We start from the raw sequence: 15,596 nt of genomic DNA on the forward strand, positions 1-15,596 counted from the left end.
TAAAACTGAGGGCCAACCTTTCTCTTTTAGGGGAATGCAGAATATACTCATGTATGTTAATAGTAATTACATAAAACTGAAAAAATGAATTTAAGTAGGGAGATGGCAGAACAAGAGGGGAAGTATAACTATCCCAGCTTGCTTCATCACAACTTTTGAGCTGGGCACTGTCCTGAAGAAACAACACTTTATTCTTGGCCAAATGCAGCTGTTTTTCCTTGATTTCTTAGCCCAAATGTTGCAATAATTTCACATAATACTCACTGTTGATAGTATTTCCTTTTTCAAGACAGTCAATGAAAATTATCCCATGTGCAACCCAAAAAACTGACAACAGTGAAATTAAAAGACTGTGAAACGCAACTTTGCATCTGTCGGCTACATCATTTACAGTAGGCAGTAGTTGCACTTCCGGCCCCTATTTTTTCGGCCAGTGCGTCGGCACCAAAGACAATCAATGAAGAGATAAAGAAGGCGAACATTGTCACAAAGTCTGTTATTGCAATGGCAAAAATTAAGGAACTGAAGTTTGAATTGCTACCTCATGCACCCTCTTCATCAGATTTAGCCCCCTTGGATTATTTTCTGTTCCCAAACTTGAAAAAATGGCTTGGTGGTCCAAGATTTTCAACAAATGAAGATGTGATGTCAGCAGTTAATGTCTGTTTTGAGGAGTTAGACAGTTCTCATTATAATAAGAGTATCAAAGTTATTGAACATCATTGGGAAAAGTGTATAGAGCTGAAAGGAGAATATGCAGAAAAATAAATACATTTTTTTCAAAATTTTTATGTTTTCTTTGTTGGGTCGGGCACATAAGGGACCACTCTCGTATCAGCACCTGACAAGTGTTTGAAAGGGGGCTTCATTGTAAATCTCTATTTGGCAGGCCAGTTGAATCATGCAGTATCCAGATTTTTGGGGCATTCTGATGTGGCAGTCATCTGAATGTGAGGGCAGGTATTGTGGTGTAAAATATCATTTTGGGGAAAATGATTTGTTGCCCCATGTCTCTGTGCCTGATGAATGATGATTTTGGCACGTTTTTTTCTCTATATTTAAGGGATAAGTTTCAACTCGTGTTATGTGTGTGAATTTTACTTCTGTTGTGCATGAGCACGGATATGGAAGATGCAGCACATTTGCAAGACGGGACAACAAGACCAGTCTTCCTGCGCATTATGGTGGCTGCTGTTTGCGCAGTTATTCTGTTCCCTTGCAATTCTGGCTAGGAAATGTGCTGCAGACCACGGAATAATGGAGATAGTGATAATCATGGTTATTTGAGAGATCTGTACAGAAACAAACCATTATCCAGTAAAATTCCATAAATGAATTGTATGTCATGTGTTTCTGTTATGTAACTGAAGATTCGTTGTACACATAATTTGCAATAAGAAGTTTATGTCATTTAGTACAGATCAAATACTATTGTAATGTGCTAGGTATCACTGAAGAAGGTGTTGTGGTGGAAAAGTCTACAGCTGTAAGGTACAGTTATTCTGACATTTCAGCATACTCATCATCAAGTATCTGGTCCATCCACCACAAGAGAGGGAAACTGTATTGCGTAGCAAGCACACTGTAATCCCTCCAAAATTCTGTGTCACACTGCACTATTTATCAGAGACAAGCAACAGCCTTTGTAGGGAATTACTATCCTGTGTGTAGACTTCCATTAATGACATTATGTGGAATGAAGCTGTGACCAGGAAGCATGGACTTCTAATGAATGGCATCGCATTGTGTTCCGCAAGAAACTGGCATTCTGCACTGCCCCAAATGACCATCATTGGTGAGTATGGCAGCAACCTGGCGAGAAGTCCCATTCCTCCAGTATTTTGGAGAGGGACAGCAGTATTCCTAGCATCAGGGTGTGGGGAGCCATCAGATACGTCTTCAGATTATGGCTGGTAATGATTAAGGGGATTCTGACGACACAGTAGTATGTCAGGGATATCATGCGTCCTGGTACATTACCTCTCGTGTCACAATATTGTGGTGCCATTTTTTCAGAAGTATGTGTGTCTATGAACTGCTGTGTGAAGTTTAGATCTGTCCTCTGTAGGACATGTATGGGACCAGTTTTGATGTGAACTCTGTCCCAGGATATCAGGGACGAGTTACAACTGTTGTAGGCCATCTTATGTCAGGAAAGGATACAATGGCTTTGTGACACCATTCCCAACTAATTCAATGCACATATCCGGACTGGCAAGGGTGCAACATTGTACTGATAACTGGAGACAGACTGCCAAATTCTTTGAAAATTTGACTTGATTTTGTAACGTATGAAATAACATTATATAGCCTCTCCACCCGTGGAGTTTTATTGCTCCTCCTCCTCCTCTTCTGGGTACCCCAGTTTTTGCCAGACAGTTTACTTTATTCTTGAACGCTGCAAGTTCACTTTGTCTTCTAAAATTTTTTAAATATCAGAGAGCTTCTTTGGATTTGTCGAATGATTTTCGGTAAACATAAGACTTATTTTCACGTTGGTACAGCTGCAATATACAGTCTCTTGCAACAATTTATAACTCATTGTATGCTTTTTCATGTAACTGAAATAATTTACTGTCTAGTGGGACTGTATAATACCTGTTATTATCCACTCCCTTTTACTGGAAGTTTGAATCCAACTTTTTTTTGTATACTCTTTTGCCCTGCTGGGTTTGATAATAACTTATATTTTGAAGAAGTATTTTGCAGGTCCCTCGTTTGATGGCTTTTTCCAAGCCAGTGTTGATTCATATAATTTTGTCAAATTGTTTAGAGATTTTAATATATATTTTTAATTACATGAGCAAGTACTGATATTGAAAGTTCAGTTGCCCTCATTACACACTTGATTAACTGTGAGATTTCAAAATTGTGAAGGATTTTTATAAGGATATTCATATATGATATTCATGCCTCCACATAACATTATCTTATTTATGAGAGCCGTCAATTTGTCTAGAACATCACTAAAAAAAAAAAAAAGTACCCGCTCTACCACTAGGTGATTGGTACTAACAAATAAAAATATACCAAGTTCAATTAGTTCGATGTTAATCATATCTAAGTGCAGTAAGGCCCAGTCAGACTTTAAATTGTGTTTCTTTTTTGACATAAACACATAGCTGTGTGCCTCTTAATGAAGCTGTACAATAGCAGTTCGCCTATATGTATTATGATGATTCTTCATGTTGGATTCAGACCTGAGTACACCATTGTTCTTGAACCCACATGGCTGCATTGTTTAGAGTTTGAAGATCAACTTAAATTTGCCATATTAAATTTTTTTTATTGACTGCATCTTTTGATGAAGACATTTAGATGTTCATTAAAACAAAGTTTGAAGATCAGTTGGGAATGAAAGAAACATTTAGTTTTGTGAAAGAACACGATCTCTTCAGACTTTGTAAGTAGACTTTTGCAGGATAACTGGCATCTATCTTCAGAAGTGTGCCAATGTAAGTTTTTCATCATTCCATGGTGATCTTCTGTCAGTAAAACAGATCTGTGACTATTGTTGTGCCCTACTTTATATACATGTTCATTATCTCCTGATAGTAGTCCTATTTGTTAAGCATCCTATGCACTTGAACCAGTGTTCTAATATAGGTTGCGTAAGTGATTTGTAAGCAGTCTTGTTGCAGACTGGCTGTTTTTTCCCAGTAGAAGAAAGTATGCCTCCTGCTTTATCTACTTGTGAGCCTCTGTGATCAAACTGTTTCATATCCCTACAGACTGTTACTTGGAGGTATTTATATGAGTTGGCTGATTCCAAATCGTGACCTACTGATGCTTTAGTCATAGGGTACTACATTTCTGTGCTTTGTGAAGTGCACAATTTTACAATTATGGACATTTAAAACAAGTTTTCAGTCTTTGCTGCACTTGGAATTCATATTAAGATCTGACTAGATATTTATACTGATTTTTTCAGACAGTAGTTCATTATGCATAACTGTATGATTTGGAAACAATCTGAATTTACTATTAATATTGTCTGCCTGGTCGTTAATATACAAGTTGAATAGCAATGGTCCCATGGGACACACCTTTGATGATGACTCTCCATCCAAGATAACATTTTCAATCCTCCCCACCAAGAAATTCTCAATTGAGTCAGGTATTCTGTGTTATTACACTTATATTTGTGCGCATCTTGTGTGTACTGTTTTACAGAACACAGTGACCATCTTGTAATTTTTGTTGTATATTTCAAGGTAGGTTTTAAAATCTGTCAGAATTGAATTGCACCAATACTTTAATTATTTCCTGATAGATTCGCTTCCTTCCTGCCCCCCCCCCCCTCTTTCCATCTTCCCAGAACTTGATTGTCTGTTAAATATGAGGCAAGCAATGGTAAAATAAGCCACACTTTTAGGTGCTGAAAACTTCTCATTTTGTCCCAGGATTGAAGGCAATATTACTGCAATCAATCTGTAGTCATAGCTGACAAAATTTGATTAGCTTTGCCACAAACCATTTATAACACTAATCCATTCTTTTTCTTGAAATGTTCCAACCAGTATGGATTCACAAAAATTCAATACCCATTTATTTGGCATGTTTGTCAGCTCTTTGTGAAATAATAGCCCTGATATCGAGTGTCCTGAGACCTAAAGCAGTATAGTTTCTACGTCTCCCTGCTAGGTGTTCTCATATGTTTTCTCTGGGGATCCAACATACTGTGCTCATTTCCATAATATGATCTCTCTTTTTAATTATAGTCAAAGGTTTAGAGTTAGCAGATTTCAGTTTTTGACCTCCATTTTTCATCATTGGCCTTAAGCAACTCCATCTTCATTTAAAGTATAATAGCAGTTTCTTTCTTGTCTGATATCTTTGCCACTGAGTGTAAAAAATGAATTAATAGAACATGTGTATAAAAGAAAAAGCACAAAACAGTTATATCACAAAATTCATCAATTTTGATGCTCAATCTTATCACCGACTTCTACAGCTGACTGAAGTGCTGGATGACATCATGACTACAGAAAGTGGGAGTATTTTCTCATCCAAGAAGGAAAATGTTTTTGTGTTAAATGATTTTTACTTAATGTCATATGAACAAAATGTATTAAATTACATAGTATTTCCTTGGGAGTACATTATTATTTCTTGTCAATTTTTTTTCTTTCCGCCTACTGTCTGGGGCTTCTGTCCACTTTATCTCACATCTGATTAAATCTGTGTTATATCTGCAACTACAGCCATAATTTTCCCCGAGGGCATGCAACTTTACTGTATGGTTAAATGATGATGGCATCCTCTTGGGTAAAATATTCTGGAGGTAAAATAGCCCCCATTCGGATCTCCGGGCGGGGACTACTCAAGAGGACGTCGTTATCAGGAGAAAGAAAACTGCCGTTCTACGGATCGGAGCGTGGAATGTCAGATCCCTTAATCGGGCAGGTAGGTTAGAAAATTTAAAGAGGAAAATGGATAGGTAAAAGTTAGATATAGTGGGAATTAGTGAAGTTCGGTGGCAGGAGGAACAAGACTTTTGGTCAGGTGAACACAGGGTTATAAATACAAAATCAAATGGGGGTAATGCAGGAGTTGGTTTAATAGTGAATAAAAAATAGGAGTGCGGGTAAGTTACTACAAACAGCATAGTGATAGAGACGAAGCCCATGCCTACATCAGTAGTACAAGTTTATATGCCAACTAGCTCTGCCGATGATGAAGAAATTGAAGAAATGTATGATGAAATAAAAGAAATTATTCAGATAGTGAAGGGAGACGAAAATTTAATAGTCTTGGGTGACTGGAATTCGGTAGTAGGACAAGGTAGAGAAGGAAACGTAGTAGGTGACTATGGATTGGGGGTAATAAATGAAAGAGAAAACCGCCCGGTAGAATTCTCCACAGAGCGCAACTTAATCATAGCTAACACTTGGTTCAAGAATCATACAAGAAGTTTGTATACATGGATGAAGCCTGGAGATACTGACAGGTTTCAGATAGATTATATAATGGTAAGACAGAGATTTAGGATCCAGGTTTTAAATTGTAAGACATTTCCAGGGGCAGATGTGGACTCTGACCACAGTCTATTAGTTATGAACTGTAGATTAAAACTGAAGAAATCGCAAAAAGGTGGGAATTTAAGGAGATGGGACCTGTATAAACTGACTAAACCAGAAGTTGTACAGAGTTTCAGGGAGAGCATAAGGGATCAATTGACAGGAATGGGGGAAAGAAATACATTAGAAGAAGAATGGGTAGCTTTGAGGGATGAAATAGTGAAGACAGCAGAGGACCAAGTAGGTAAAAAGACAAGGGCTAGGAGAAATGCTTGGGTTTCAGAAGAAATATTGAATTTAATTGATGAAAGGAAAAAAATGTAAAAATGCAGTAAATGAAGCAGGCAAAAAAGGAATACAAACGTCTCAAAAATGAGATCGACAGGAAGTGCAAAATGGCTAAGCAGACATGGCTAGGGGACAAATATAAGGATGTAGAGGCTGATCTCACTGGGGGTAAGATAGATACTGCCTACAGGAAAATAAAAGAGACCTTTGGAGAAAAGAGAACTACTTGTATGAATATCAAGAGGTCAGATGGAAACCCAGTTCTAAGCAAAGAAGGGAAGGCAGAAAGGTGGAAGGAGTATATAGAAGGTTTATACAAGGGCGATGTACTTGAGGACAATATTATGGAAATGGAAGAGGATGTAGATGAAGACGAAATGGGAGATACGATTCTGCGTGAAGAGTTTGACACAGCACTGAAAGACCTGAGTCAAAACATGGCCCCGGGAATAGACAACATTCCCTTAGAACTACTGATAGCCTTGGGAGAGCTAGTCATGACAAAACTCTACCATCTCATTAGCAAGATGTATGAGACAGGTGAAATACCTTCAGACTTCAAGAAAAATGTAATAATTCCAATCCCAAAGAAAGCAGGTGTTGACAGATGTGAAAATTACCGAACTATCAGTTTAATAAGTCACTGATGCAAAATACTAACGCAAATTCTTTACAGACACATGGAAGAACTAGCAGAAGCCGACATTGTAGAAGATCAGTTTAGATTCCGTAAAAATATTGGAACACGTGAGGCAATACTGACCTAGCTAGATTAAGGAAAGGCAAACCTACGTTTCTAGCATTTGTAAACTTAGAGAAAGCTTTTGAGAATGTTGACTTGAATACTCTCTTTCAAATTCTGAAGGTGGCTGGGGTAAAATACAGGCAGCGAAAGGCTATTTACAATTTGTAGAGAAACCAGATGGCAGTTATAAGAGTCGAGGGACATGAAAGGGAAGAAGTGGTTGGGAAGAGAATGAGACAGGGTTGTAGCCTCTCCCCAATGTTATTCAATCTGTATATTGAGCAAGCAGTGAAGGAAACAAAAGAAAAATTTGGAGTAGGAATTAAAACCCATGGAGAAGAAATACAAACTTTGAGGTTTGCCGATGACATTATAATTCTGTCAGAGACAGCAAAGGACTTGGAAGAGCAGTTGAACGGAATGGACTGTGTCTTGAAGGGAGGATATATGATGAACATCAACAAAAGCAAAACGAGGATAATAGAATGTAGTTGAATTAAGTCGGGTGATGTTGAGGGAATTAGATTAGGAAATGAGACACTTAAAGTAGTAAACGAGTTTTGCTATTTGGGGAGCATAATGACTGATGATGGTCGAAGTAGAGAGGATATAAAATGTAGACTGGCAATGGCAAGGAAAGCCTTTCTGAAGAAGAGAAATTTGTTAACATCGAGTATAGTTTTAAGTGTCAGGAAGCCGTTTCTGAAAGTATTTTTATGGAGTGTAGCCATGTATGGAAGTGAAACATGGATGATAAGTAGTTTAGACAAGAAGAGAATAGAAGCTTTCGAAATGTGGTGCTACAGAAGATAAGGTGGATAGATCACATAACTAATGAGGAGGTATTGAATAGGATTGGGGAGAAGAGAAGTTTGTGGCACAACTTGACTAGAAGAAGGGATCGGTTTTGTAGGACATGTTCTGAGGCATCAAGGGATCACCAATTTAGTATTGGAGGGCAGCGTGGCGGGTAAAAATCGTAGAGGGAGACCAAGAGATGAATACACTAAGCAGATTCAGAAGGATGTAGGTTGCAGTAGGTACTGGGAGATGAAGAAGCTTGCAGAGGATAGAGTAGCATGGAGAGCTGCATCAAACCAGTCTCAGGACTGAAGACCACCACCACCACAACAACAACAACCTATCTGCAAACACTCTGACTGTGTGTGATTTCTTACAGCCTTTCTACTAACTGCCAATTCCCAATCAGCTTCTTTCTGTCACTTCTCTCTTGACCTCAGCAAATCTTATCTAGCTTCATGTAACTATGCTTGAAGTTCACCAATTTTCCGTCTGTTCTTAAATCAAAATGATCACACTGCAGTTTTTTATTTATATATTAGAAGATTAGGCATCCAACTTAATTTTAAACCATATGAGTTATTTGCTAATACACAGTGTAAGTTGTCAAATTTTCTCTTGTGTGCATTCACGGCCAAATTTATGCATGTCAATCACTCTTAAATAAATTATATTTGAATATGACAAAATATGTGAGCAAATCAGTTAGCCATCTTAAATAGCTTGCCATGGATATCTTATTGTAAAAACAGAGTAAACTATCTTCACAAAGCAAAATTTCAAGTATAAATTATTGGAGGACCTTGAAATATGACATCAGTTAAACTTAATTTTTAGGCATCTAGTAGATGTGAATTTATGCAGTTCACTTTATATAAACTTTGAAAAGTTTCATGATCAAACTTGAGGAATTAAGTACATCATGATCAGCAGTAAAGAAAATTGTGTGATGTGAATGTAACACTGATTTCTTTAAAACCCTGTAATTGCAGAAATGAATTACTATACATGACAGAGAATTTTTGTGCAATGCCTGCAGCAAAGACACAAACAAGAATTACTTGCGATATTAAAATTAGGTCATATTTTCAAAGGAAGATTACTCTCTGTTTACTGCTAAGGTGTTCAATAACGGCTGTAGCAATTGTGAAACTTTATTATTGTCAAAGACAAATGTAAAAAAACAGTGGGAGTGGGATGGGGATATGAGAGTGATTTATTCAAAGGACTTCAGTGAAGTTTTTTGCAAACTTCTACTTACTGTTAATATGGTATCCAAGGCATTAAATGTTTAATGAGTCAGATGCAAATAGCATGTCAGTTCCATGCTTGAAATATTTCGTTATTATTTTCACAAAGCGTTCCAAGTTTAGAAACAACCAGAATTAAAAGTTGGCTTATAACTGGCATAAAAATCTCCAGGGTGAAGAAAAGGTTTCTGCATTCCTATAAAAATAAAATCATGTGTCAGAAGAAATCCAAAATTGTATCAGATAAGTGTAATAAGATCTACTGCAAAGCAATTAAAAATGGAGTGTAAATAGGAAAATATGAATATATCTCCAAATCACAAAATAAAATGTTGACCACATAGAATTTCATCAGCTCTCAAGTAGATATAGGAAACTGAAGGCAGAAGGAATTATTTCAAAGCTATAAAATATGCATTTCTCTGATTCAAACACTGTAGCAAAAATTTAGAACTATAATTTTGACAAGACAAAAGATTTTGTTTTCCAATACAAATTGGAACACCTTTTAGTGATAAATAGTTTCTAAGAGTCTAACATGTCAGATGAATCAATATCAATCACAGTTCTGTGAAATTCTTTTTCTTTGATGAAATTTGTTGACTGTGAAAAGTTGGTTTTACTACCTTCTGTAGTACAAAACATAACAGCTGTAAACAATTAGATATTTCCTCTTTTACAGACCACTGTATCTACCACTTAAGTCAATGATCACAGTTGGTAGCTTCAGTATTTCAAGCAACATAGCAGCACAGACTAGCACATCAACCTTACGTTTCATTGCTGAAGATTCGGCACTTTATATATCTAATAAGACCAATTTGAATCAGCAGCAGCAAAATAGTCCAGTGGATTTGCGTAATGATTATGTCTGTGTCCTTGATATGGGACTATTTGAATTGTCTTTGCGCCTGAGTGACAAAGGATCAGGTGGTCCTCGTATCGATCTCCGTGCTTCCAACAATATGCTACACATACACACATGTGCTGATACAGCCAAGGCATTGGCTGAGCTCCTTACATACTTTGCATCAGATGGTGATCTGAGACCAATTGGAACTGAAACTGATGTAGAGACTGGTCCTGAAAGCATCAGTGTGCAGAATCATAGTAATGCTGATCAAGTACTAATAAACACTGGAGATTTAACAACTACGAGGCAAGAACCTGGATCAGACACTTTGTCTAAATCACAAGTGGCTCATGTGCATAACATGATGGAAGAAGCAATGAGGGAAACACTGTCTCCTGATACTGGGCTTAAGTCAAGTAGGTAGACTTTTCTTGTATCTACGTTGTCTCTGATATTGTGGTTGTTTTAACTCACCTGACTCGCTTGCTTTTATGAAGGATCACCACGTTCTCAGAGAAACAAAAAAGATGTGGAGGTCTTTTTTTTCCCTGATGAGAATCAACCAATTCCCATAAAGCCCTCGGGTGATTCAGAGCTATCTCAAGAGGAAGATGACAACTGGGAGGATGAATTCTGTATTCTGGATAAAGAGGCTGGATCAGGATTCCTGGTAAGTGTAATTGTTAATAAATATAATTTTTCTTCAGTTTTGTACACACAATACGGAGCTGTGGTTTACGTAATTTATTTTCTGTCTTGATGTGACGTTCTTTTCAAATTATTTAAAAATTATGTGGCTGTGGAAGAGCTACAGCATGCAGGGTGGCACAAAAGTCACTACATACTTAGGGAATCTATCTATCTATCTAGGTTGGTACTATGTGTAACATATGTATCTAGGTTGAGTTGTTGAAATTTGTCCATCAAGACACATGCAAAAGAAAGGACACTTGCTAGCTTTCAGAGTAAAATATGTGAACACACACATATCTATTCCCCTACATGGTGCTAGCTAGACTTTAGTCTAGCCATATCAAGTAAGGACATAGGCATGTGTGTGTGTGTGTGTGTGTGTGTGTGTGTGTGTGTGTGTGTGTGTTTGTTTGTTTGTGTGTTGTACTCTAACTCATCAAAGGATAACTCTGGAAGCTAGCAAGTTTTTTCTTTTGTGTCTGCCTATCAACAACTCAATGTTTCTGCATTTTGCTGAGTGGTCTCCTTTAACCCTAAACTATTTACATTCACATTCTTCAAGAACTTTCCTTCACCAATTGTATCTAGGATGGTACTACATAAGCTGATATTGAGGTATAACATGTCATTCAGAGAACGAGATGTTCTATGTCCTTGATCTCAATTGGCTGATAAAATATGTTCATGGGTTAAGGTATTTAGTAAGTAGCAGGCACTTCACTTTTGGAAGTTTTTTATGATTTGTTCAGATCAGAATTGTATGAATCCTGTGCTATCGGAAATGAGGGCTGCGGACTGGTGCTTCTTCCTGCTGGATGTTGGGACCGCGGGTGCATGGCATGGAGTGCATGTGACCTCCATGACATCAAAGAAATCATCACCGAAAAGGCAATTGTTCAGATTTTACTGTAAAAAAAAAATTGTTCAGAGTCTCTTGCAAGATGCACTTATGCAAACATCTAGCCAGATTTTAACTCTTATGTAGTCGATCCATTAGAAGAAGTTACGAATGTATGTTATTGGAAATACATCGAGTTCAACTTCTCTGATTATGTTATTCCACTAGATAGAAGAAAAGTTTGTTTCCGCATCACTGACTCTGTGGATCCCCCACGGGGGAGGAGCTGGTTCACAGTTCAAGGGCACTATGTAGCAGAACCATTGCAGCTTTGATATTGTACGGCAATTGACAGAAAACATAAGAGAATTGGAAAATTCAGTAAAATACAAAAACTGCAGATTGACTACTGGACTGCATCAACTGCGCATTCTTATCACCCCCAATACGAAAACAACCCATGAAACATTTCAATATGGAGTGCATATAGGGACCTTAAGATGTCAGCGATATATTTAGCGAACGCAGCTGACATTGACTGATTACAGCAGGTGCCACTTCTATGCTGCCTGGGTATCATAACATTGCTAAGCAACACAAGTGCCACTGACGTCTTTTTACATCAGTGATAGGCCAGTGAGTGCAACTGTATGAGGCTAGCATTGGTTGCTATGCAACCATTGTTGCATTGGATTGCAGAGGATTGCTGGACAACAACAGTATGTACTGTGTTTATGTGGGAAAATATTTAGCATTCAAGGAGTGGGTCCCAAATTTTGCAAATTGTGGTATCATTGTCAATCATCATTGAATTACTGCCAGTTAGAGAAAGGAAGCAGTTAATCCTCTGCTCTTGCTCTTCCACTCACTCTGTACATCTGTACATTCCTCTTCCTTACACTTCTGTGCCCTCTCTCTCTCTCTCTCTCTCTCTCTCTCTCTCTCTCTCTCTCTCTCTCTCTCTCTCTCTCTCTCTCTCTCTCTCAAATTATCCCCAACTCTTTATGAACATAATCCTCCACTATGATTTTGTATTCGTTCTTTCTTTTATATAAGAGAATCTATGTAGCTTGTTTTAAGAATTATTAAAAAAAATTGTTTAAGGCATCATACGGAGCACATCCGCATAACTAGTTATTACTCTTTTCCTTCGTCATTCTCAAAAACTATTTTATTTTTTTCTCTTATCTGATTATTTTACTCTAGTTGCCATTATGTTTGTTTTTTCCTTATGAAAACCTTTGAATTTCTGGATTTCTAGTTTGAATTTCTCTCCATTGAGTAAGGTCTCCTGTGCAGTCTGAATTTCTTCTAAGTCCATTTTTGCCTTGTCCCTCTATCCATTTTCTTTCTCTCTTTCCCTGTTTTGGATGAATGTTGGATCCTCTTTTTATGTCTGGCTTCCTCCATTCTCTCTAGGTGCCCATAGAGTGTAACATGCCTTTTCCTGACCTTAGCCATTATTTTAGGGCAGAATGAGTATATATTTCCTTATTTGGTTTCAAGATGCAATTGATGTCTTGACGTTTTGCATCCATATAAAAAAATAGTAATTATGGTTTTACCACTATATTATTATGCTATATCTAATGTCTTAAGAAAAACCGTTATTATTGTGCAGATTTCGCACTTTCATGTATGCGGTTTTCATTTTCTCAGTTCTAATATTAACTGCTTATTTTGCACTATATTTGTAGTTTCATTCAGACATTTAAAGTTCTATGTTTTCTTTATGTTACCATACTTGGTTTTTAAAATTCTTGGTGAGTTACTTTCATTACTCCTCTGCCTTTTCAAAAGATACTTGCGGACCTGCCTTTTCAGCTGTGTCCTTCAGACGTTTTTCTTTGCATTCTGCAAGGTTCCATTTATTATTACGAGATCATCTGCAAAGGCTAAACAATTTATTGCATCATCTGCTCTACCCAACTTTATATAGTTATTAACTTATTGTTTTTCTTCTTCGTATAACTTTTTCCAGCACCCAGGTGAATACTAATGGTGACAAATAATCCCCTTATCTGACTTCTGATACAATTTGGAAGGGACTAAAAATTGTTCTAAGGTATTTAACTTTAGTTACTCTGTGTACAAGAGTTTGTTTAGTTATTTCCAGAGTTTTTCTATCTACTGCAAATATCTTCAGGGTTTTGAGGAGGTAGTGTCTGTCTGTAGCATCGTATGCCTTTTTAGAATCAACAAATATTAACACTACTTTTTGTCTTATATTTTTGTATTCCTGTGGGAGGAGAACTCCACACTTTTTTTCTGAGATTGTGATTGCTGGATCTGTTTGTTGTTCCCATGCTATTATTAATGAAGCAACCAATACTTCACTGTAAAAATACCTCTCCCCCCCCCTTTCCAGATCTGTATCCATTAAAAAAGTAAAGGTATGTGAGTCATAAGAAAGACAAACACTTTAGTCATGTCCTTGTTTGTCTATTTCTGGCCAAGCTGTCATGCACATGAGAACATCATGTATTTGTTGCACTTTATAAAATGGTAGCTCTGAAGTATTTGTAATTACTGTTCATATTGTTCAGCTCTAAGGTACTGTAAGGTTTTCTTTTATTTTTTCTCTGTAGCCTCGTAATGGCTTGCCAGAAGTAAGAATGCTGATACAAGAACCAGTGAGAATAATAGACAATCATTTCTCTGTTCCACTGGGAAAAACTGATCTCCTGAAAGCACCAAAACATTTTCCTGCTGCTGTTCTTCGCTATACACTAAGAGAAATGAGTGTTGTATGGCATATGTATGGTGGACAAGATTTTGCAGTGCCTGATTCTTCACAAACCATTAAAAAGCAAGTCAAGATAGATGAACATTACAGGGTAGAATGGTGAGTTTTGCCTTTATTACAAATATGTCCATGGGGTAAAACTATATTAATTAAACAAGACTTTTTCTGTTACAGCAAAAGTTGCCCATCCTCACCTCCTTTCACCACTCATCACGTAGTTAGATCCCCAAGTGAAATTCGACTGGGAGTCACAGGTAGTGGTGTTTCTTTCTCAAAAGCCAGTCCTACAGAAGTGAGTTCACTCTTCAATATCATCATTAATGCAAAGTAAATAAGTAGCTTTAGGTTAATTTTTGTATACCATAGTTTTTGCTTTTTTGCATCTGATACTTTATGTACCTCATATGTAGCATACAGCTAGTGATCATTATCCAGTACACCAAAGACTTCCTTTTGCTTGGAGAAATGAATTGCATGGCATAACTTAAAGTTTTGGTGGTGATGAATGTTTATTTAATGAACATTTAGGTCTTTTAGATACAGTGTACTCATGTACACCAAACATTTACTGTGCTTTCAGTCAGTTTACACGCATATGTAAAATTTTAGAATCTAATTTTATCTTTTAAAATTATTGCCCAGTTTAGTTGCATTAGGTCAAAAATGTAGGAGATGTTTTGGTTAATACTGAATGGTATTGATAGCTCCTCTGATTTGGATAATCTGTTTATTTGAGAACTTTTCAAGTGAGGACAGTGGCTCATGTGCTGATCTTAGAGGAACTTTCTGCAATTTCATTTCAGTATTTTAGTCAACTTTGAAAAGAGCTTTGCTTTGGATGTGTGGGGTCTCATGCAGTAGCCCTGTTTCTATGTTGTGTAGCTTGCATCAGTTCACACAATAAAAATTTCATTAATGATATGCTTTCATGGTGCTGATTCCACTTTATACATTTTGGTGCATAAAATGGGGTTGAGTGCTCGGCTGTAAATCCAAAGTCGCACCATTAATGAATCACCTAGAGAAAACATGAGAGGACTAAAGTTTATTTCCCCTCCTACATTGCAAAATAATGTTGATACATAAACAAGTAGCATGAGTGAGAGTTTTGATCTTCTTGAGGATGGTATTTTTCAAGAGGATGGTTTATGAATGGCTTAAACAATGTCTGCTAATGTACCTCAGATGCCCTTGAAAAATTTTGTAATATTGGTGGTCTACGTCTCCATCTACATACACACTCTGCAGGCCTCTGTATGGTGGATGGTGGGGGTACCTTGTACCACTACAGTTGTCAACCATGAAAGAAAGATGTCTGATTTAGGCTTGTTCTACACACCTGATGTTGTACATTGTCCAGCA

The 15,596-nt window shown here is 37.2% G+C and overlaps 1 protein-coding gene across 3 annotated transcripts in view; it reads left to right on the top strand.

Annotated features, from left to right (window-relative positions):
* LOC126266719 (autophagy-related protein 2 homolog A) overlaps positions 1-15,596 on the top strand; it is a 492,161-nt gene that overhangs the window by 295,661 nt on the left and 180,904 nt on the right. For 2 of the 3 annotated variants that reach the window (XM_049971191.1, XM_049971192.1), the window contains 4 exons: positions 9,787-10,373; positions 10,455-10,627; positions 14,077-14,333; positions 14,409-14,526. In XM_049971191.1, the coding sequence (XP_049827148.1) occupies positions 9,787-10,373; positions 10,455-10,627; positions 14,077-14,333; positions 14,409-14,526 (1,135 nt within the window). The remainder of the gene's footprint in view (positions 1-9,786; positions 10,374-10,454; positions 10,628-14,076; positions 14,334-14,408; positions 14,527-15,596) is intronic. The other variant, XM_049971193.1, reaches the window with a different exon arrangement.

This window comes from Schistocerca gregaria, chromosome 4 (assembly GCF_023897955.1).
Source record: "Schistocerca gregaria isolate iqSchGreg1 chromosome 4, iqSchGreg1.2, whole genome shotgun sequence".
Classification (NCBI taxonomy): domain Eukaryota; kingdom Metazoa; phylum Arthropoda; class Insecta; order Orthoptera; family Acrididae; genus Schistocerca; species Schistocerca gregaria.